At 27.1% G+C, this 17,707-nt stretch overlaps 3 protein-coding genes across 3 annotated transcripts; 1 reads left to right on the top strand and 2 right to left on the bottom strand.

Moving 5' to 3' along the window:
- Positions 1-3,954: 3,954 nt before the first annotated feature.
- On the top strand, positions 3,955-6,698 carry LOC123268072 (protein takeout-like). The gene is made up of 3 exons (XM_044732958.1): positions 3,955-4,137; positions 4,205-4,433; positions 5,575-6,698. The coding sequence occupies exons 1-3, from the start codon at positions 4,062-4,064 to the stop codon at positions 6,011-6,013; spliced, it is 744 nt and encodes a 247-aa protein (XP_044588893.1). The 5' UTR covers positions 3,955-4,061; the 3' UTR covers positions 6,014-6,698.
- LOC123268082 lies at positions 6,599-8,692 on the bottom strand. Its single transcript, XM_044732968.1, has 3 exons — positions 8,540-8,692; positions 7,219-7,584; positions 6,599-7,155 (listed from the first exon to the last, which is right to left on the bottom strand). Exons 1-3 carry the CDS (start codon positions 8,604-8,606, stop codon positions 6,848-6,850), a joined length of 741 nt encoding a protein of 246 aa, XP_044588903.1. The 5' UTR covers positions 8,607-8,692; the 3' UTR covers positions 6,599-6,847.
- Positions 8,693-12,448: 3,756 nt separating this feature from the next.
- LOC123268093 lies at positions 12,449-17,196 on the bottom strand. The gene is made up of 3 exons (XM_044732978.1): positions 17,020-17,196; positions 16,569-16,934; positions 12,449-12,964 (listed from the first exon to the last, which is right to left on the bottom strand). The coding sequence occupies exons 1-3, from the start codon at positions 17,081-17,083 to the stop codon at positions 12,657-12,659; spliced, it is 738 nt and encodes a 245-aa protein (XP_044588913.1). The 5' UTR covers positions 17,084-17,196; the 3' UTR covers positions 12,449-12,656.
- Between the last annotated feature and the right edge of the window lie 511 nt (positions 17,197-17,707).

Raw genomic sequence — 17,707 nt, 5'->3', positions numbered from 1 at the left:
TAATTTTGTATTTCAGTTTGCATAAAGCGAAAAATTTTCAAAAGAATCAATATATTAATCATCATAGTTATCAATGTTATGATCATAAATTCTTCTTATATATTCATCATAACCATAAGAAATATATTCCTTGGTGGCTCGTAAGAGTTTATTATCTTTAACCAATTGTTTTAATACTTCGCGATTTGGAAATTTAATATCAAGTTCAAACAATTTTATCTTTTCTTCAGAGTTTAATTTAATAATGGAATCCTTCAAATAATTTTAATAAAGTCCTCCTCGGAATCAAAAATTAAATTTTTTACAGTAGGGTTTAATGTTTCGTTTCATCTCTTAAATTTATTTCTTCCTCAGGTACAGATAAATCTAAAATACTTCTAAAGAAGTTCAATAAAAGTATAGGACATGTATACTCATACGTGTAAAAAGTTTTGATAAATCCACGCCGGCATGGATTTATCAAAGTTTTTTTACGTATGAACAGTCACTTTTGAAAAATATACCTAGTGTTGAAATCAGAAGTATTCATAAAAAAACTGTTGATGTCTTTCTTGAAAATCACCATTATAATGTTGCGCATTAGATCATATCTAATTATAAAAATCAAAAATTAATAGATACTCGCGATAGTAATGGTCTGCACTCTTTTCATTATTTGCTTCACCTTAATAAAAATGAATTGATTTAAAATCGAGAAGATCCAGTACTAAGTGTAGAGCAAGATTGTAATACTCTAACGAAGTTGCTTGAAGCTGATGCTGATATTTATGCAACAATAAATGGAGATTTAGATACACTGATACTTAACATCATTGCTATCAGATGCTTGAAATTTTATTGGCTCATTATACTTTTAGAAGTAACTATTCACCCGTAAAAAAACCCTGATAAATCTATATCGCGTAAATATAAGGAACTTTACATTCACGCGGCGTAAATTTAAAGCCCTTAAATGTCCTTTTGTTATTGGTTCTACGAAAAATCTAACTTAATAACCTTAATAAATAAATAATTTTTATGATTCATCCTCCAGTCCATATTCAGGCTATTCGCGCGTACCGAAAAAATTCGAACATTTTCGTACGGAACCAAGGAGTCTAATTTTTAGATTGCAGTAAATTAATCAGATGGACAACTTTAAAAACTAACAAATTATTTTAATAAGTACGCACTTTATGTTTAATTAAAGTTTGAAAAAATTTTGAGAAAATTAAAAACTTATTCCATTAAAAATCATTACTAAATTTATTTGAGATATTTCATATGAGTTAATTGTTAGTAAATGTTGATTATAAAATGCAATATTTGTTTAATCTTAATTTTTCATTATATATATATGGGTCATTCCACCAAATAAGAACATTTTTACGGGGCGACCCTCGCGGATTATGTTTAAAATTTATGGAGGTGTTCTCTATAATAAGAAATAAATTCCCTACAAGTTTTAGTCCTTAATATGCAGCGGTTCTGGAGTTATGATTTTTTGAAATTTAGAAAAAAAATTTTTTTTAACTTTTTTATTAATTTTTCTGATGAGGAAAACTTTTTTATTAAAATCCACGAAAAATCTTATCTTGTCGAAAAAATTCTCAGCTTTTGAATGAAAATATCCATTTTATCATAAATACATCAGAAGGCCCTTTGAAATCCAATTAAAGTGGAAAAATTGATTTTTCTCGGTGTGCGGTGCAAGGTACATCCAATTTGACTTTTTTTTCTGAAAGATCAGAGTTTTTTACACAAAATATATGGTTTTCACGATGTGCATATTTTTTGTTCAATCGCAATTAAATTAAACGTTATATCGGCTAAGCGTTATACGATTATTCGGGATAGTAAAATAATTTTCTGTTAAATATTTAAAATTTCAAACTGCTCGTTAAAAAATTGAGTTTATACAATGCAGATGGCGTTCACAACTACGATTCCATTTTCTTATTTAGGATGTAATTTTCCAAAATTTGCGAGAAATACTGATTGGATTATGGAAACTTAATCAATTTATAAAAATTTATTGAATAAATTGATTTGTAATAATCCAACGGAATCGTGCTTCTTCAGAAGTTGTAATAGATGTCCAAACAATGAAGAAATCATTCATTACTTTCATCCATCGTTTAAAGAATTTGATGTAAATGAAATCGAATTTAAAATGTGGACATCAACCAATCGATGTACCATTGTAAACGTTATTTCGGATTCCGATGACTTTATTGATACCTTAGCGACGCAACTTGAGAAACTTTTAAAACATGACTTTATAGTAAAAATACAAAGTCGGTTTTTCCCTAATGCGAAATTAAATTTGAAGAGTGGTGAATTAGCGGTAGTTTTTAACTTGGTAGAAAATTGCGTTTGTTGTGCAGGAAGCTGCTCAAGGCTATCATTGAAATAATGACCAAACTACTATACTTCAAATGGTGATTTACTAAAACGAAAATGATACTATTAAGCATTTAGGCTTAGTTGGTATCTCAGATTGCCTTAAACATGACACAGTTTTGATTTATTTATTTCAAGAACAATTGATTTCTTTTTTAAGAGAAAAATTTACTGTTATTGAAAGGATTTTTTACTTCTCAGATGGAGCACCTCAGCAATTTAAAAATAAAAAAACATTTACTAATTTATGTTAATATTATGCTGACTTTAGAATCATCGTTGAGTGGCATTTTTTTGCGACTGCCCATGGCAAAGGACCATGCGATGGGCTTGTAGGTCCAGTAAAATGACATGCTGCTAGAGCTTCATTACAAATGGAAAATAAAAAACATATATTGGCACCACAAGATTTGAATTCCTGGGCAATCAAGAATTTTACAGGCGTTGATTTTACTTTCATAACGAATGATGATTATTTAGACAAAAAAATGTGTTAGACGTACGATATTCTTTATCAAAAACGGTAAAGGGTACACAGACATTGCACACTTTTACCGATAAATGATGAAATTGGATATGCTCTTATTAAAACTGTATCAAGATCTGAAAAAAGTTCAAAAATAGAAGTATTTTAATTATAAAGATTTTACGTTTAATTTAATTGCGATTGAACAAAATATATGCACATCGTGAAAACCATATATTTTGTGTAAAAAACTTTGATTTTTCAGAAAAAAAAGTCAAATTGGATGTACCTTGCACCGCACACCGAGAAAAATCAATTTTTCCACTTTAATTGGATTTCAAAGGGTCTTCTGATGTGTTTATAATAAAATGGATATTTTCATTCAAAAGCTGAGCATTTTTCCCACAAGATAAGATTTTTCGTGGATTTTAATAAAAAATCTTCCTTCTTCAGAAAAATTAATAAAAAAGTTATAAAAAATTTTTTTTCAAAATTTCAAAAAATCATAACTCCAGAACCGCTGCATGTTAAGGGCTGAAACTTGTAGGGAATTTATTTCTTATTATAGAGAACACCTCCATAAATTTTAAACATAATCCGCGAGGGTCGCCCCGTAAAAATATTCTTATTTGGTGGAATGACCCATATATAAAGGTAAAGAAAATTTAAATAAATTAAAAATGGTATGTTGAGCCTTAATTAGAATAAAATGTCACTTAAATTTTTGTTGACTTATTTTTTCATAATTATATTGTTGTTGACAAAACAACAAACGTATGCTGACAAATGATAAGATATAAATACGATAATAATAACTTTATGGTAAATTTAATAAAACTAATAATCTAATGAGGGGATTAAAAGTGACATCTGAAACCAGTGAATTACTACCTGTGATGAGTCACGTGTAGCCGAGAATCACGTATACGGTAAAAAAATTAACAACTAGAAAAACAATATCAGAGAGGAAGTAAGGGTTGGGGAAACAATAACATTGCGTTTGAAAACGCAAATATTTTTTACTTGAATAAATTATCAAAGAAGATTGCAAACAGTAGTGGGAGAACTTCCTTGTTAAGATATTAGAGGTCGGCAATTTTCATTAAATGCAAATCCCACCTGCACTTTTTTGGTCCTAATATATTCAAGCTCCAATCTCATATCAACTTGTAGATGAACATAAACCTCCATCAAAATAACGCTAATCTCATCAATGTTCAGGACAATGTTGGGATATAAAGTTATTCTTCTTACTTTTGTTATATCGTATGCATCCGCGATAGATTTACGTAAGCATTTATAATATTTTTTTTCGATTTTATAGATTTGTAATTTTTGTGATTGGGTTTTTTACAGCGGATTTTTTGCAAGTCTGCAGTAGAAATGATCCTAATCTCAATGACTGCATAAGAAGAAGTGCTGACTATCTGAAACCATATTTAGTAACTGGTGTACCTGAGTATAATATTCCGTCACTACAGCCGTTATTGCTGGATGATCTAGTTGGTGAAGGCCATGGTGTCAAATGTACGTGCAAGAATATTAAAGTTTTTGGAGCAGCTGACTATTCTGTTAAATATATCAAGTAAGTACCTAACTTTATTAAAACAATTTGAAAAGTCTGATAGGGTTGCAAAATAAATTTTTTTCATCATTTACTTTCAATAGTTTGAGTGACTAGACTACAGAAAAGTGCAAGATTAAGTGGGTTTTGTGAGATACGTAAATTTTATCAAAATATATAGGTAGATTTTTTTTTATCAACCTTTGTCTTTTATTTAAACTAAATTGATCATCATGATAAAATTTAGTTCATGTGTTTTGTTTTTAATTTTTCTGATAATTAAAAAAATGAGGCGATAGATCACTTTAAAGATAAAAATTTAAAGTAACAAATAATATCACTTTTTTAACTTTAATCTCATAAAACTTTTGTATAAAAAAAAAAAGCTTGTTCACTTTCACAATTAGTCATTAAGTTTGATTTGAATAGTATTTTTATCTATTTTAAATTTGTTGTTTTTATCTAATTAAAAAAGACATACCTTACATTTCGTACTATTTCTCTTATTTTGAAAAAAATAATTTTTTCAATCGTTTAATGTCTAAAAATTTTTTGAAATTTATTTTTTAGTGTTTCCTATTATGAGACTAAAGTTATCAGACACTTGACAATTTTTTAATTTTTGTTTAAAAATAAACTAGGCATAGAAAATTATTTATAAAAATCTCATTTATAATTTTTCAGAGCTTCTAAAGATCAAGTTTTTAAATGAAATTTTCTTGCTATAATTTGTTTATTAAAAAAATTCTAAAAATTATCAGATATCTCTCAATTTCAGTATCATTTCCTATTTTTGTTCTTATACATAAAATTTTTGCATTAAAAAAAAAAAAGAACAATTTTTTAAAAATAGTGACATATTTACTTGAAAATTATGATCATTCAGTTGAAAGTTGTTTATCGAAGAGTGCAAATTATGTCAAGTTTATAAATATCAAAATAACAATCGTCACATTTATTTAAATATACTTAATATTCAAGTAATTTTTGTTTGTTGATCGTAGACATGTACGTTTTAAATATTCTATAAACGTATATTAGATGGCCGTGACATGAGAAACATATATATAAATACTTCGAAGAATTGTTACAATATGATTAATAAAAAAAACAATATATAATGTACCATATATTTAATTCTATAATTTTTTATTTGTTGCAGTGCGGACTTGGCTGCACTAGAATTCAAAGTTGATCTTTTGCTGCCGCACTTATACGTCGAAGGAACTTATGAAGTCGATGGAAAAGTTTTATTGTTACCAGTTACAGGAAACGGAGGTTGGCAAGGTAACTTTACAGGCTGTGATGCATCGGTCACTTTTACAGCATCGACAAATCCCGACGCTTCTGGAGTTAAACAATTTCATATTGAGCAATTCGATCTTAAAGTAACAGTAAGCAACGGTTATTTACACTTTGAAAATCTTTTCAATGGTGATAAAACGATTGGAGATCTTGTTAATCAGGCGATAAACGCTAACTTCAATGTTTTTCTACGTGAAATTATGCCCTTAGTCGAACAGACGCTGTCGTCAACTTTTAGAGATATCGGCAATGGTATTGTTAATCCTTTCAGCTATGATCAACTTTTCCCCATGTAAATTACTAAAATTAAAAAATATAATTAAACTCTGTAATTTTGACTGACTATGCTGAATTAAATCGGCGTTTCTTATTTAAAAACATTATCTGTTTTCTAGTTTAAAGTAATTTAGTAAATATTATCATTATGTAAAACAAAAAAAATTGTTAAAAAAATAAAAAATTAACGTAAATATTATTTTCATTAGATTAAATAAAAAAGTATTGATAATATTTTATCAGTTAAAATAGAAAAAAAAAATATTAACAATAAAATTCTTTCATATGAATGAATATGTAATATGTAATCTGATGACAATTTGAAGTATTCGTTGAAAAATAATTTTCAAGATCACGTAATGTTTAACCATATAATCACCTAATTATGGTTAGCTAATCATCTAATGATTTTTCATAATAATCTGTAATTGACCAGAGATGTACTGCGAAAAAAAATTATACATTATATGTGTCTGATAAAAAATATTTATTAAATTAATTCAATCTATTTACTCATCATTTAATAAACAATAAATAATGTAAGTTATAAAAAAAACTATATATTGATCACGCGAGGATAATGGGCGGTTCATGAAGGCCAACAATTAATGTAAATCAACGTATTTTTATTTTCTTCCTTATTTTATAATCACATATAAGTCAAACATAAATAAATCAGCGAAGTAATGAAGCATTTAAAAAATAGTATCTATGATTATTTACTCGTCTTGACAGTTAACTATAGTTTTTTTAGATTATACCAACCACGTGCGTTCTTTCTCACGTGTACAATATCAATGTCAACCATCAGTACATGAAAAATTATTTACTACGATTACGTTTAAAAAAAAAGTTTACTCTCGATCGGGGAATAATTCGTCATATGTGAAGTTTTTACATATTTGATTGGCTATTTCAAGTATTTTTGTGGATACTGCTTTTTCGATATGAGGAGTAATGGTATCAAGGATTTCTTGTCTATTTCCGTTGATTACGGCATTAACTGCTTCAGAGAATTTAGCAGTTGGTCCAGTTTTAGCGGTAAAAACTGACTTGTAGTCCCCGATTTTCAGTTTGTTTTTCATGCCGGAGAAGAACATCTGTTTGCCTTTCTTAGTGTTCACTAACTGGTATGTCATTGTTGAGTTAGATTCGATGTCCTCTGTCAAAATAGGTTAATTAATTAAGAGTATAATATTTAAAACTTTGATAAAAATGAACTTACTGTTGTCGATTTCAATGGGACCGGTTCCTTCAACTGGAACTATGATTTTGGCTTTTACGTCATAATCGCCCGTCAGCCTCAATCTTTTGAAAAAAAGACGGACATCTATTCTCTGATTTTCGAGATCAACGTTCAGCCCTCTAACTTCAAAGTCAAGAGCATTGTAAATTTTAATATTTGATGCTCCAGCTTTGAAGTCCGGAGAATCAGTAAGTGGAAGTCCATCTTTGAGGAAAACAGGATCCACCGGAGGCACATTGAGCTCAGGTATTCCTTCGCGTAGTTTTGGACGTAATTTATCTACACTTTTTATAATACACTCGTTCAAATTTGGATCTCTTCGACCACATATTGGTATATATGATGCTGAAATATTTTTAGACAATGAATAATTGCACTAATTAAGTAAAAATTACTATGTAAATAAAATTGGAAAGCAAGTATTTATTGTTGTATAGAAAATTAGTTTTTATCGTTATGTTGTTCATGCAAGTAACAAAAAATTTCTTGTACAATGATAGAAAAAATTTCTTTAGAAAAATTTGGGTATTATTGTGACAAGAAATTAATTTGCTGACAATTTTAAAAATTTTTATTTCTTAGCTGAAGACTTTCTTCATGAAGAAAAATTTTTGTTTTGAAAAAAAAAAAAAAAAAAAAAAAAAAATTTAAATAGACAACTTGCGAATTTTTATCCAATTTTTTTTACAAATCTAGAAAACTTTTTTCAACAAAAAAGTTATTGTGAGGAAAATTTTTATTTCTTCAGCTAAGAAATAAAGTTGTTAAAAATTTTCAGCATAATTAATTTCTTATTACAACATTGCTCATTTTTTTTAAACGAAATTTTTTATAAGACGAAAAAAAGTATACATTTGTTTTTATATTCACATACGATACGATATTATTGAGTAATTAAAAAATTATTGAAATCAAGTAAATTATTTCAAGGGCTTTATACAAAAATTAATTCAAAAAACTTCTTTGAATAATTTTTAAGTCAAGGGCTTGGTTACTTTTCAATCATTTTTACTTTTTCAATTAAACAAAAAAATGATAACTATTAAGAAACACTTTTAGCGTGACCACATTATTAATCTTAAAATATTGTTTTAAGTATAACTTCACTCATAAATTGACAATTTTAATGCAAATAATTATTAAAATGTAATAAAAAATGGAATCAGGTTAATTTTTTATTATCAAATACTATTTTAAAAAGATTAAGTCTGAGCCATATTTTTAAAAATTTACTCTTATTATACAAATAGACTTTATTATTTATAACTTTCGAATCACCATTTAAAAAAAAATTACTTACGAACTTCAGCAGAAATAAAAGAAGTTAAGAAAATAAAATTAAAGCAAAAAATTGCTGAACTAAACATTGCAAAATCAGTGTTCCTCCGGTTGATCAGAAGTATGACTGCGATAAATTGATTAATAAAGATTAATATATACTCTAGTAAAGTCACCAATCGATAGTTTCATATAATTGATGATGAATCACAAGATATACAATTAATGTAAAATTATTGACTACCTTGATTGTTACTTACCAGATCCCACTCTTATCTGGCTTCATCTTAAAGCCATCTTTCCTTATTCTCACTGTACTCTGTCTAACAATAATTAATCTTCAGTGCGCAGAAACATCTTTAAATACTTTTTTGTTTTTCTCAGTATAAGTATCAGTTATTTTTTCCAGTCATTGAAATAATAATAACTCATTCTTTGTAAGTTTTTCTTCGATAACACTATTATGTTTTTATAACATTTATTTTTTTGATAGTGTACGTTTGTTTAGTGCGGCATTGAATAAACTTAGTCAATTTAGCCTTGTGTGGTGTTCAGAAGTCAGTTCCGTAATTTATGCTTACATTGTAATCATTTTTCAATGGGTAATATAACTAATCCAATCAGAAAAGCGATTAATAAAATTATTTTCAGTAAATTAAATACAAATATAAGTAATGCGATATTACTGAAAAAAAAAAAAAACAATATGAATATTTTCAAACCATGCCACCTTAGTTTTTGGTCACCTTAGCACCGTTTTTGGCCAGTTAACATTTTAATTAATTTATAAAAAATTATAATATTATAACCATATTTTTGTTGAATTTTAAAAAATGTATATTCAAATAAATTGAGTTTATGATGGTTTGTTAATATAAATTCATTTCTATCGTTTATTCGAACAATAAATGATCATAAACGGTACTTCTACCTAATCATATAACGAAAACATAACAATATTGTCGTTTTTATAATTTGAAAGCTTCAATACTGATATACTTTATCTGGATGCGCATTTAGAAAAAACGATTAATTTAATTATTAATCATTACAATACTGAAGTTACCAGACACTTGACAATTTTTTTGTTTTATTCAAAGAATAAATTTATATTAAGAAAGTATTAAAAAAAAAAATTACAACCATAGTTTTTTTTTTAATTTTCACATGTTGAATTAAGAAAAATGTGAGCCGTCACAGGACGCCTGGCAGATGTAAAACATAGACATTATTTTGTAAAAGTAATATGCAGAAAAGAACAGATTTTAATAGGAACTAAATATGTCATAATAATAAAATAAAATATTACGATTTTTTTTCCAGATAATGATGACTATTTATTAAATAAACATTTATTTTCATTAAATACAAAAATTTACGAATTTATTTCAAATCGTGACTACTTAATTCGTTTAATCAGTGACTTCGATAATAGTTATATTCGATGTTGCCTCTGAGGACGGTATTACTGTGACAATTGGTCGATGGTAACTGAAGTATGTTACAAAAGTATTGGACATAACATTATCAAGATATCTAATAAATACAGTATCTATTGTTGTTCCGTATCTGGTGGTAGGTTCTCTTGGATTGTTATTAATTTGCAATTGAAATTCTTCTTGGAGAAACGTAATTAATGGCGTTGATTCATCTTTTGCAAAATTTACATGGAAATCCCCAGCTAAAATCAATGGTAGTTTGTCTTTATTGGTTTTGAAAGTTATTGAACCTCTGTGACTGTACGGAAATAATCTCTCCTGTAAAAATGAAATGATGTCATTTATTTTCTTATTAGGAGAAATGTACACAACAATCATCAATTCACTTCCATCTTCTAGTTTAACGTGTAAAGCACATATATCGCCAATAGATGTTTGGGAGACATGAACTTCTGTAGCATTTTGAATTACTAAATCCATGTTGAATGTAGTAATATGTGAAGTATTGTTGTTTTTATAAATGGCAACTCCAGCGGCTCTAACATTTTGTCTCTTAAATTTAGCTATACAATGAAAATTAGGTAAGTCAACTGATTCATCTGCAGGAAGCCATGTTTCAGTTAGTAATAAAAAGTTACTCCTTTGACAAATAGAATCTTGTAAATCAGTAGTATGTTTTCTGAGACTTTGGCAGTTTAAAGTATAAATGGTTAATTTATTTCTGGAGTTTATAAATTCAGTGATCAGTCCTTGCAATGTAGTAAGTTTGTTTAGAGATAATCTTTTAAATTCTTGCTGTAAACTTGAAACTGATGGATCTACTCTTCTTCCATGATAAAATCATAAATTATCCTGAATGTTACATATAAACAACCCTTCAAGACTTGTTACTCGTGTTAAAGCTACGTAAAGTAATGAAATAGAATAACTTTTACTATACTCATAGACCACCTCGTCATATGTACCTCCTTGAGAGCTTAAATAAAAATTAGTATATTCTGGTACTATTAGATTAATAAAATCTTACATAACATTAATAGTATGTCTTGTGTTTAACTGATCTTGGTGATGTCCAGTTTCAATAATAATATTTTGTGACCCCTGTGATGATTGTTGGGTTCTGAAATATTTATAAAAAATATGTTATTAAAATATACAGAAAAATTTAAATTGGCTTCAATATATTAGTAAACTCAAGAATCTTAGCTAGTTATTTCAATATATTACTAAAGATCGTAAATTATAAATATCAATAATGAATGTTTCACTATAAATTCCACTATGATTAGAAAAATTAATTAATTTTTTAATGTTCATATTAATAACAAATAAGAAAAACATTCGTGCGCTGCACGCCATCAGCTGATTTTATGAAATACAATTCTGTCAGTCTTAATAAATTTATTCTCTAAGCAATTGTTTTAATGCATTAATTTCAATAAAAATGTAATTAAAATTAATAATTAATTTAAAAACATTATATGCAATGAAATTTATGTGAATTTTAATCTACCAAGAGAGTAGATTTTACATTTATTGGCGCTCAAAACACACCAAATATACGTGTGCTTAATGCACAGATAAATGCATACTTTAATTATAAAAATATAATTAACTTACTGATGACTTGATAGTGTGTCATAGTGTGATTTTGCTTTCTTTGCAGGAGGCTGATCACTTTCACTCTCTAAATTAACACGGTCAGACATTTTATTATCAGAAAAATAATTTGTTTTCAAGTAAAACACAGGTTATGTGTACTGTAGTAAACAACACTGTATACACTACGGAGTATACACTATAGGTATCCGAGCTCAGTGTAGCGAGAAAGATGGCTTAACGCCGGATCGAGTGGGAGAGAATCGCACAGTCGATTGCGCATGGCGACGCGTCGCCACACCGTACACACTACTGCATATAGACTGTATATATATACTATCATATAGCGTGGCGACGCGTCACCACGGCATGCGTCGCCACGCCAGAAATCGGTTTTACGTGCGGCTATAGATGTTTCACATCAAAAAAATTTTCTTTATAATTTATTGTTTAAAAAAAATTTCGAAAAAATTATCAAGTGTTTGTCAACTTCAATACACTAATTAACAAAGAAAAATTAACTTAATCCCATAAAAAAGTCTTGAATACAATGAACGACTTTAAAAATTTTCTTGGTTCAAGATTTTACTCTTTTAAATTAAATGAAGTCTTCTAAACAGTGTATTAATTGATTAAAGAAATATAATTTATGTCGCTTAAATATTCCATTTTTATTTTTCCACACAATATATATATACATATATATATATATATATATATATATATATATATATATATATATATATATATATATATATATATATATATATATATAACAAATTTTTTGATGAATACTTTTACAGAACTTGTATCACTGTATTACTAAACTCGGATCAAGCGTGATGCTATTTTAAGATATTGACATATTATCTCAGCGTCACAAATTTTCCGTACCAAATACATTTAAAGTTTACAATACTTTACTTCATTAAATTAATATCTATTATATATTATTAAATATAATAACATTAATGATAATAATAATAATTAATATTATATAATTTAAAAGAGTATTGAGTAACACGTTCGTTTTTTATCGACAGTATAACATCAACCATATTATAACTTTAAATTAAATAATTATCCCAACAATAATACCAATTATTCCCGATCGGGGAATAGCTCATCGTAAGTAAAGTTCTTGGTAACTTTGTTGGCAAGTTCGAGAAGTTTTCTGGAGATGGATCTTTCAAGACTTGGAATTATTCCGTCTAAAATTTCTTGTTGGCTGTTATTGATAACTGAATTGATAGCTTCTGACAAAGTTGCATCTTGACTGTCACGGGGGATGAATTTCGAGTGGTAATTAGCAATTTTCAGTTTACAGGTCATTGATGGGAAGTGCATACGCTGACCTTTTTTGGTGTTCACCAAGCGATAGTGTAAAGATACCTTCGCGGTTACGTCGTCTGGAAAAAGAAAAAAAATTGATTAGTTTTTACAGTCAATAATGTTGTAGTTAAAATTTGCGTAATTCAATTTAAATTAATGTTGATAGCTCTAACATTTTTTCCATATCGCGTTTCTAGAGCTAAAAGGGCGTAGCGCGAATTAAAAGTTTTTCTTGCTTTACAGAGCAAAAAGGGTGTATAATGAGTTTTTTCGCTCTAATCAATCCAGGAATGTTAGAAATATGAAGATTTACTGAAAACATGAAAATTGAATATTTTTTAGGTACGCTCTTACTACTTTAAGAAAAAAAAATTCTTAAAGCAAAAAAGGTCTATAAGTATCGAAAAAATTATATTTTTATTTTCTAACTTTCCGCGTTATAAATTAAAAGTTTTGAATTTCTGGCTATAAAAATTGAAAATTTTAATCAATTCGACAAATTAATGAGTTTTATTAGATTTTCAAAAATGAAGCTTTTACCACCCGAGTCAAAATTCGAGTTCCGTTTTACGCAGGTCTGTTTTGATCGTAAAAATTTCCAAAAGTATAATATTATCATTATTAATATTATTATTATACTTGTCATCTTGTTGATTATTATTATTTTTCTTGCCATCTTGTAGTTCTTAGGCGCGAAAATTCAAATTAATAAAAAACAAATTTTTATGAAAAGTTGACATTTACAAATTAAAAATAAATAATAATAAAAATAATAATAATATTAACCTCAGAAAAGGGGTTTTTTTTTTCAAAAATTTGGATTTTGAAAAAAAAAAAAATTATTCTATTCTAAATTCAGCTTAGTTCACATATTTTCACTGCACAAAATTTTAAAATATATAAGAATCGTAGGTAATTGTTTAGTTTCACGTTTTTAAAAGTAAACTAGTTGTCGCAATTTAAATGTTAACTTAAATTTTGCTCTGATAGAAAATCGGCAATAAAATTTATCCACTTAGCCTATCAATTTTTGGTAATTTGTTTCGTATTCTATGAATAAAAATAAATAATTAAAAAAAAATTTTTCGAAAATATTAATTTTTTGATATTTTTTCAAAATTTTTTTTTTATCGAACACTTGACGTTTTTCATATTTTTTTTTATTCTAAAATTGAAATTTTTCGCAATTGTTGGTTATTCAAAAATTAAAATTTTTCAAAAAATTTTTCTATTTTAGATTTACTCTAATAACAAAAAAAAAATATATTTTACAAGTAGAAAAAATTTTTTTTGAAAATATTAATTTTTTGATATTTTGTTAAAATTTTTTTTTAACCCAAAATTTTACATTTTTCATAATTTGTTTTATCCAAAAATTAACATTTTTCAAAAAAAAATTTTGAAAAATTTTTCTACTTTAGATTTATTCAAAAAAAAAAAAATATCCACCAAGTGGAAAATAATCTAAGAATGTTGATTTCATACCCCGAGCTATAGTGACCGTCGAAATAAACAATCACCAAATCTTAAAATTGAAAATAGAAGTATAAGATGAATAATTGAGAATAAGAAATTAAATTTCAATTTTTGTTTATAAAAGGCACAAAAAAAAGTAGAAAGAGAAAAGAAATTGAAGAAAAAGAGGTGTCATTTGGTCCACTTGTGACCAAACTATAAGCTTTTGAACATTTATAAATATTTGAATTTACAACTGGATTACGTTACATATTTTTTTTTTAAATTCACGGCTTTTTTCTTAATAATTTATTTTTTTTTTTTTCAATTTCGAGATCCTGTACATGTAGATCTTAAACATTTTTAGAGTGATAATATGTAAAATAAGTTAAAATATTTTTTGTGCCGAATTCAAAATTTTATATATTATTAGAGATAATGGGAATTTTGAATGTCTATAGATATAATTATTATTATTCATTTAATTTCTTCGTGAAGTTCTTTTTCAGATTCCACTCAGAATTTAGTTATTTAAAGACGCGTCATTTAAAAAGTTTATAATGCTACTGAGATTCAGCGTTTATCAGTCGGCCGTGTAGCGATGCGAGTAGCGCGTAAGTCTGGCTACGATAGATCCCGAGTTCGGTTCTCGGTTAGGGCAAAGCGATTTTTATTTATTTCTTTCTTTACGAAGCGTATTAGGGTAATTTGACATTGGAATCCTTTTTTCCTATCTCCCTACTCCTTAATCTGTAAAAACTGGACAGTAAATAATCCCTGTTCGAGGAAAATTACTCTCCCGAATTTGGGAGATCGTTCATTTTTTTTTTTTTTTGTTAAAAAATTAATTTATATATTTTTTTCTGTTCATAAACGATGTTTATAGTAGTAATAATTGTTAATGAAAAATTTTTATATTAATGAAAATTATTATTAATTATTACTACTTATTTTTTATAACAATAATAATAATTATTATTGCAGTGGTTAAAACAAAAAAAAATAAATAAATAAATGGGATTTCAGTTGGATTTGAACCCGGATCCCTAAGAATTTCAAAATTTAATTTATTATTTATTATTATTATTATTTCAAGTCCGGTTTGACCGTAATCGTGGTAAAATGGGACAAAACTCCACTAGTTATGGTGAAACCAGACCTCAGTTTAAATGAACTATCAATACAGCGCCAAGTCTGTTTTGACCGTAAAATTGAGATGGGAAAAAATTACGGTTAAAACGGAACTCAAATTTCGACTCGGGCAAACTCTGACGTTGTGCTATCCCAAGAGTCTACTTCAGAAAATTTTTAATTTTTATAGCAACAGATGTTCAGAATGTTCAATTTTTTATTTAGAAAGTTAGAAAATAAAAATAAAATTTTTTTACATATACGTCCTTTTTGTTTTAGGGGAAAAAAAACTTTAAATTATACGCCCTTTTTTACGTTGGTAATTTTTTTTTCTTGAAGCCAAAAAGGCGCATCTCGAAAAAAAATTCATTTTTCATTTTTTAAGTAAATTTTCACAACTGTAACATTTCTTAGTTGATTGGAGGGAAAAACTTTTTGTTATACACCCTTTTGTCTTCAGGAATGTGATATCAATTTATTTCTTAAAATACAATTTATGTAGATATTATTCTTGATGGATTTTTAATGTTTGATGAAATATTATTATTTTTAAACTCGATATTGCCGTGATCGTGAAAAAAATAATTATGAAATAATACCGGTCAGGTGGCGCGAGTTCATTTTAACCTTTCACTATAGAGTTAAAATTAAGTTTACGTTAATTCCATTTTTTCGTAGTATTTAAGCATAGTTAAAAAAAACGAATGCATTTTGATCAGAAATGATAAAAAATATAATTTTTCTTAACTTTTAAACTTAATTTCAATTCTCTGTAAGTTAGTAATTATAACTTAAAATACCTAACATTTAATTAGAGCTTTGACATCAAGGTTTTATTGTAGATGTTCCAGTCCATTTTTTTACTGTTTCTTTCAGATCTTAATCTTTTTCAGATAAAAATTGTTTGAATTTTTAGACAGCAGACCAAAAAGTTTTCAATTTTTTAAGAATTTCCATGCATGTATAGTATAATTTTCCAAAAAACTTTAATTCTATTTTTCACTTTTTTATCCTCAAATTACCGTTAAAATATTTTTTTTTTACGAAATTTCTACTAGTATGAAATAATAAAAAATCAATCTAAAATAAACTTACTTGCATCTATTTTGATAGGTCCTTTTCCAGATACTGGAACAATTATTTTCGCAGTGACATCATAATCGCCTTCCAGTTGAACTTGTTTGAATGATACGTCAATGTCGATAGATTTAGTATCCAGATCCATCTTAATGTCATTGATAATGAAGCCGGGTAATCCAAAAAGTTTAATTTGCTTCGCTGATGCTTTGATTTCATTAGAATTAGCTAATGGTAATCCTTCTTCAATTTCCAAGTATTCCATAGCCGGAACATTAAGCTCGGGTATGCCTGAGCGAAGTTTTGTCCGGAGAGATTCGACGCTGTTTTTTATGCATTGATTTAATTGAGGATTTTTCCGTCCACAAATTTTAATGTATGGTGCTGTGTTCACAAAATCAATGTTAAGATATTTTATAATAATGAATAAGTTTATTGTTGGTAATTAAAACCTGCAAAAAATACTCACGGACTTGCGCAAAAGTCACCAAAACAAGAGCCGAAATAAAGAAAGAACATACTAGAACTTGCATGTTGTAATTTAAATAAAAATTCCTTGTTTTAATATAAATATAAATTTATAGAATAATTAGTCACAGAGTTAATATGATGTGTATTCACAATGGTTGTTTCTCAAAACTGAGAGTAATTTGACGATGGGCCAAATATATATACCTGCGGTTGACGATGATCATCATAATAACATAAATTCTCAGTTGAATTATTTATTGGAATAAGTTTATTTCAGGGTCATGGTTGGGCTGTCCTGCAGTGTGTCAGAATTTAAAGTCTTCCATTCACTTTGTAATCATTTCTTCCTTTTTCTTCTTCTCTCCGTTCGTATATTGAATACATGTAAACACACACATACTCCAATTTTGTTTATTATTTAATTTTTATTCTTCGTTATTAATTATCTAACTTGAACCCAAACCAAAATTTAATTCTTTAACTCTAAAAATATTGTAAACATGATTATTAAAAATTTTAAGTAAATTTAGCTTTTGAAATATATTTCATTTAATTGAATAGACAATTTAGTGATGAAACGGAGCCCAATTATCGGCGTCTGAGTAAAGAGAAATATTTTTTTTCTCGTGTGTGTATAAATATATAAATATATATATATATATATATATATATATATATATATATAT

This window comes from Cotesia glomerata, linkage group LG1 (assembly GCF_020080835.1).
Source record: "Cotesia glomerata isolate CgM1 linkage group LG1, MPM_Cglom_v2.3, whole genome shotgun sequence".
NCBI classification, from domain to species: Eukaryota; Metazoa; Arthropoda; class Insecta; order Hymenoptera; family Braconidae; genus Cotesia; species Cotesia glomerata.
Note: the sequence above shows the minus strand (reverse complement) of the source record. Positions and strands in the feature narration are given on the sequence as shown.

Coding starts and splice junctions, on each gene's coding strand:
- LOC123268093 (XM_044732978.1), bottom strand. CDS start 17,083: ATGCAAGTTCTAGTATGTTCTTTCTTTATTTCGGCTCTTGTTTTGGTG. Junction 16,935..17,019: donor GGTGACTTTTGCGCAAGTCC/GTGAGTATTTTT, acceptor TTGTGAACACAG/CACCATACATTAAAATTTGT. Junction 12,965..16,568: donor ACCTATCAAAATAGATGCAA/GTAAGTTTATTT, acceptor TTCTTTTTCCAG/ACGACGTAACCGCGAAGGTA.
- LOC123268072 (XM_044732958.1), top strand. CDS start 4,062: ATGTTCAGGACAATGTTGGGATATAAAGTTATTCTTCTTACTTTTGTT. Junction 4,138..4,204: donor TGCATCCGCGATAGATTTAC/GTAAGCATTTAT, acceptor GGTTTTTTACAG/CGGATTTTTTGCAAGTCTGC. Junction 4,434..5,574: donor TATTCTGTTAAATATATCAA/GTAAGTACCTAA, acceptor TATTTGTTGCAG/TGCGGACTTGGCTGCACTAG.
- LOC123268082 (XM_044732968.1), bottom strand. CDS start 8,606: ATGTTTAGTTCAGCAATTTTTTGCTTTAATTTTATTTTCTTAACTTCT. Junction 7,585..8,539: donor TTTTATTTCTGCTGAAGTTC/GTAAGTAATTTT, acceptor AAAATATTTCAG/CATCATATATACCAATATGT. Junction 7,156..7,218: donor TCCCATTGAAATCGACAACA/GTAAGTTCATTT, acceptor CTATTTTGACAG/AGGACATCGAATCTAACTCA.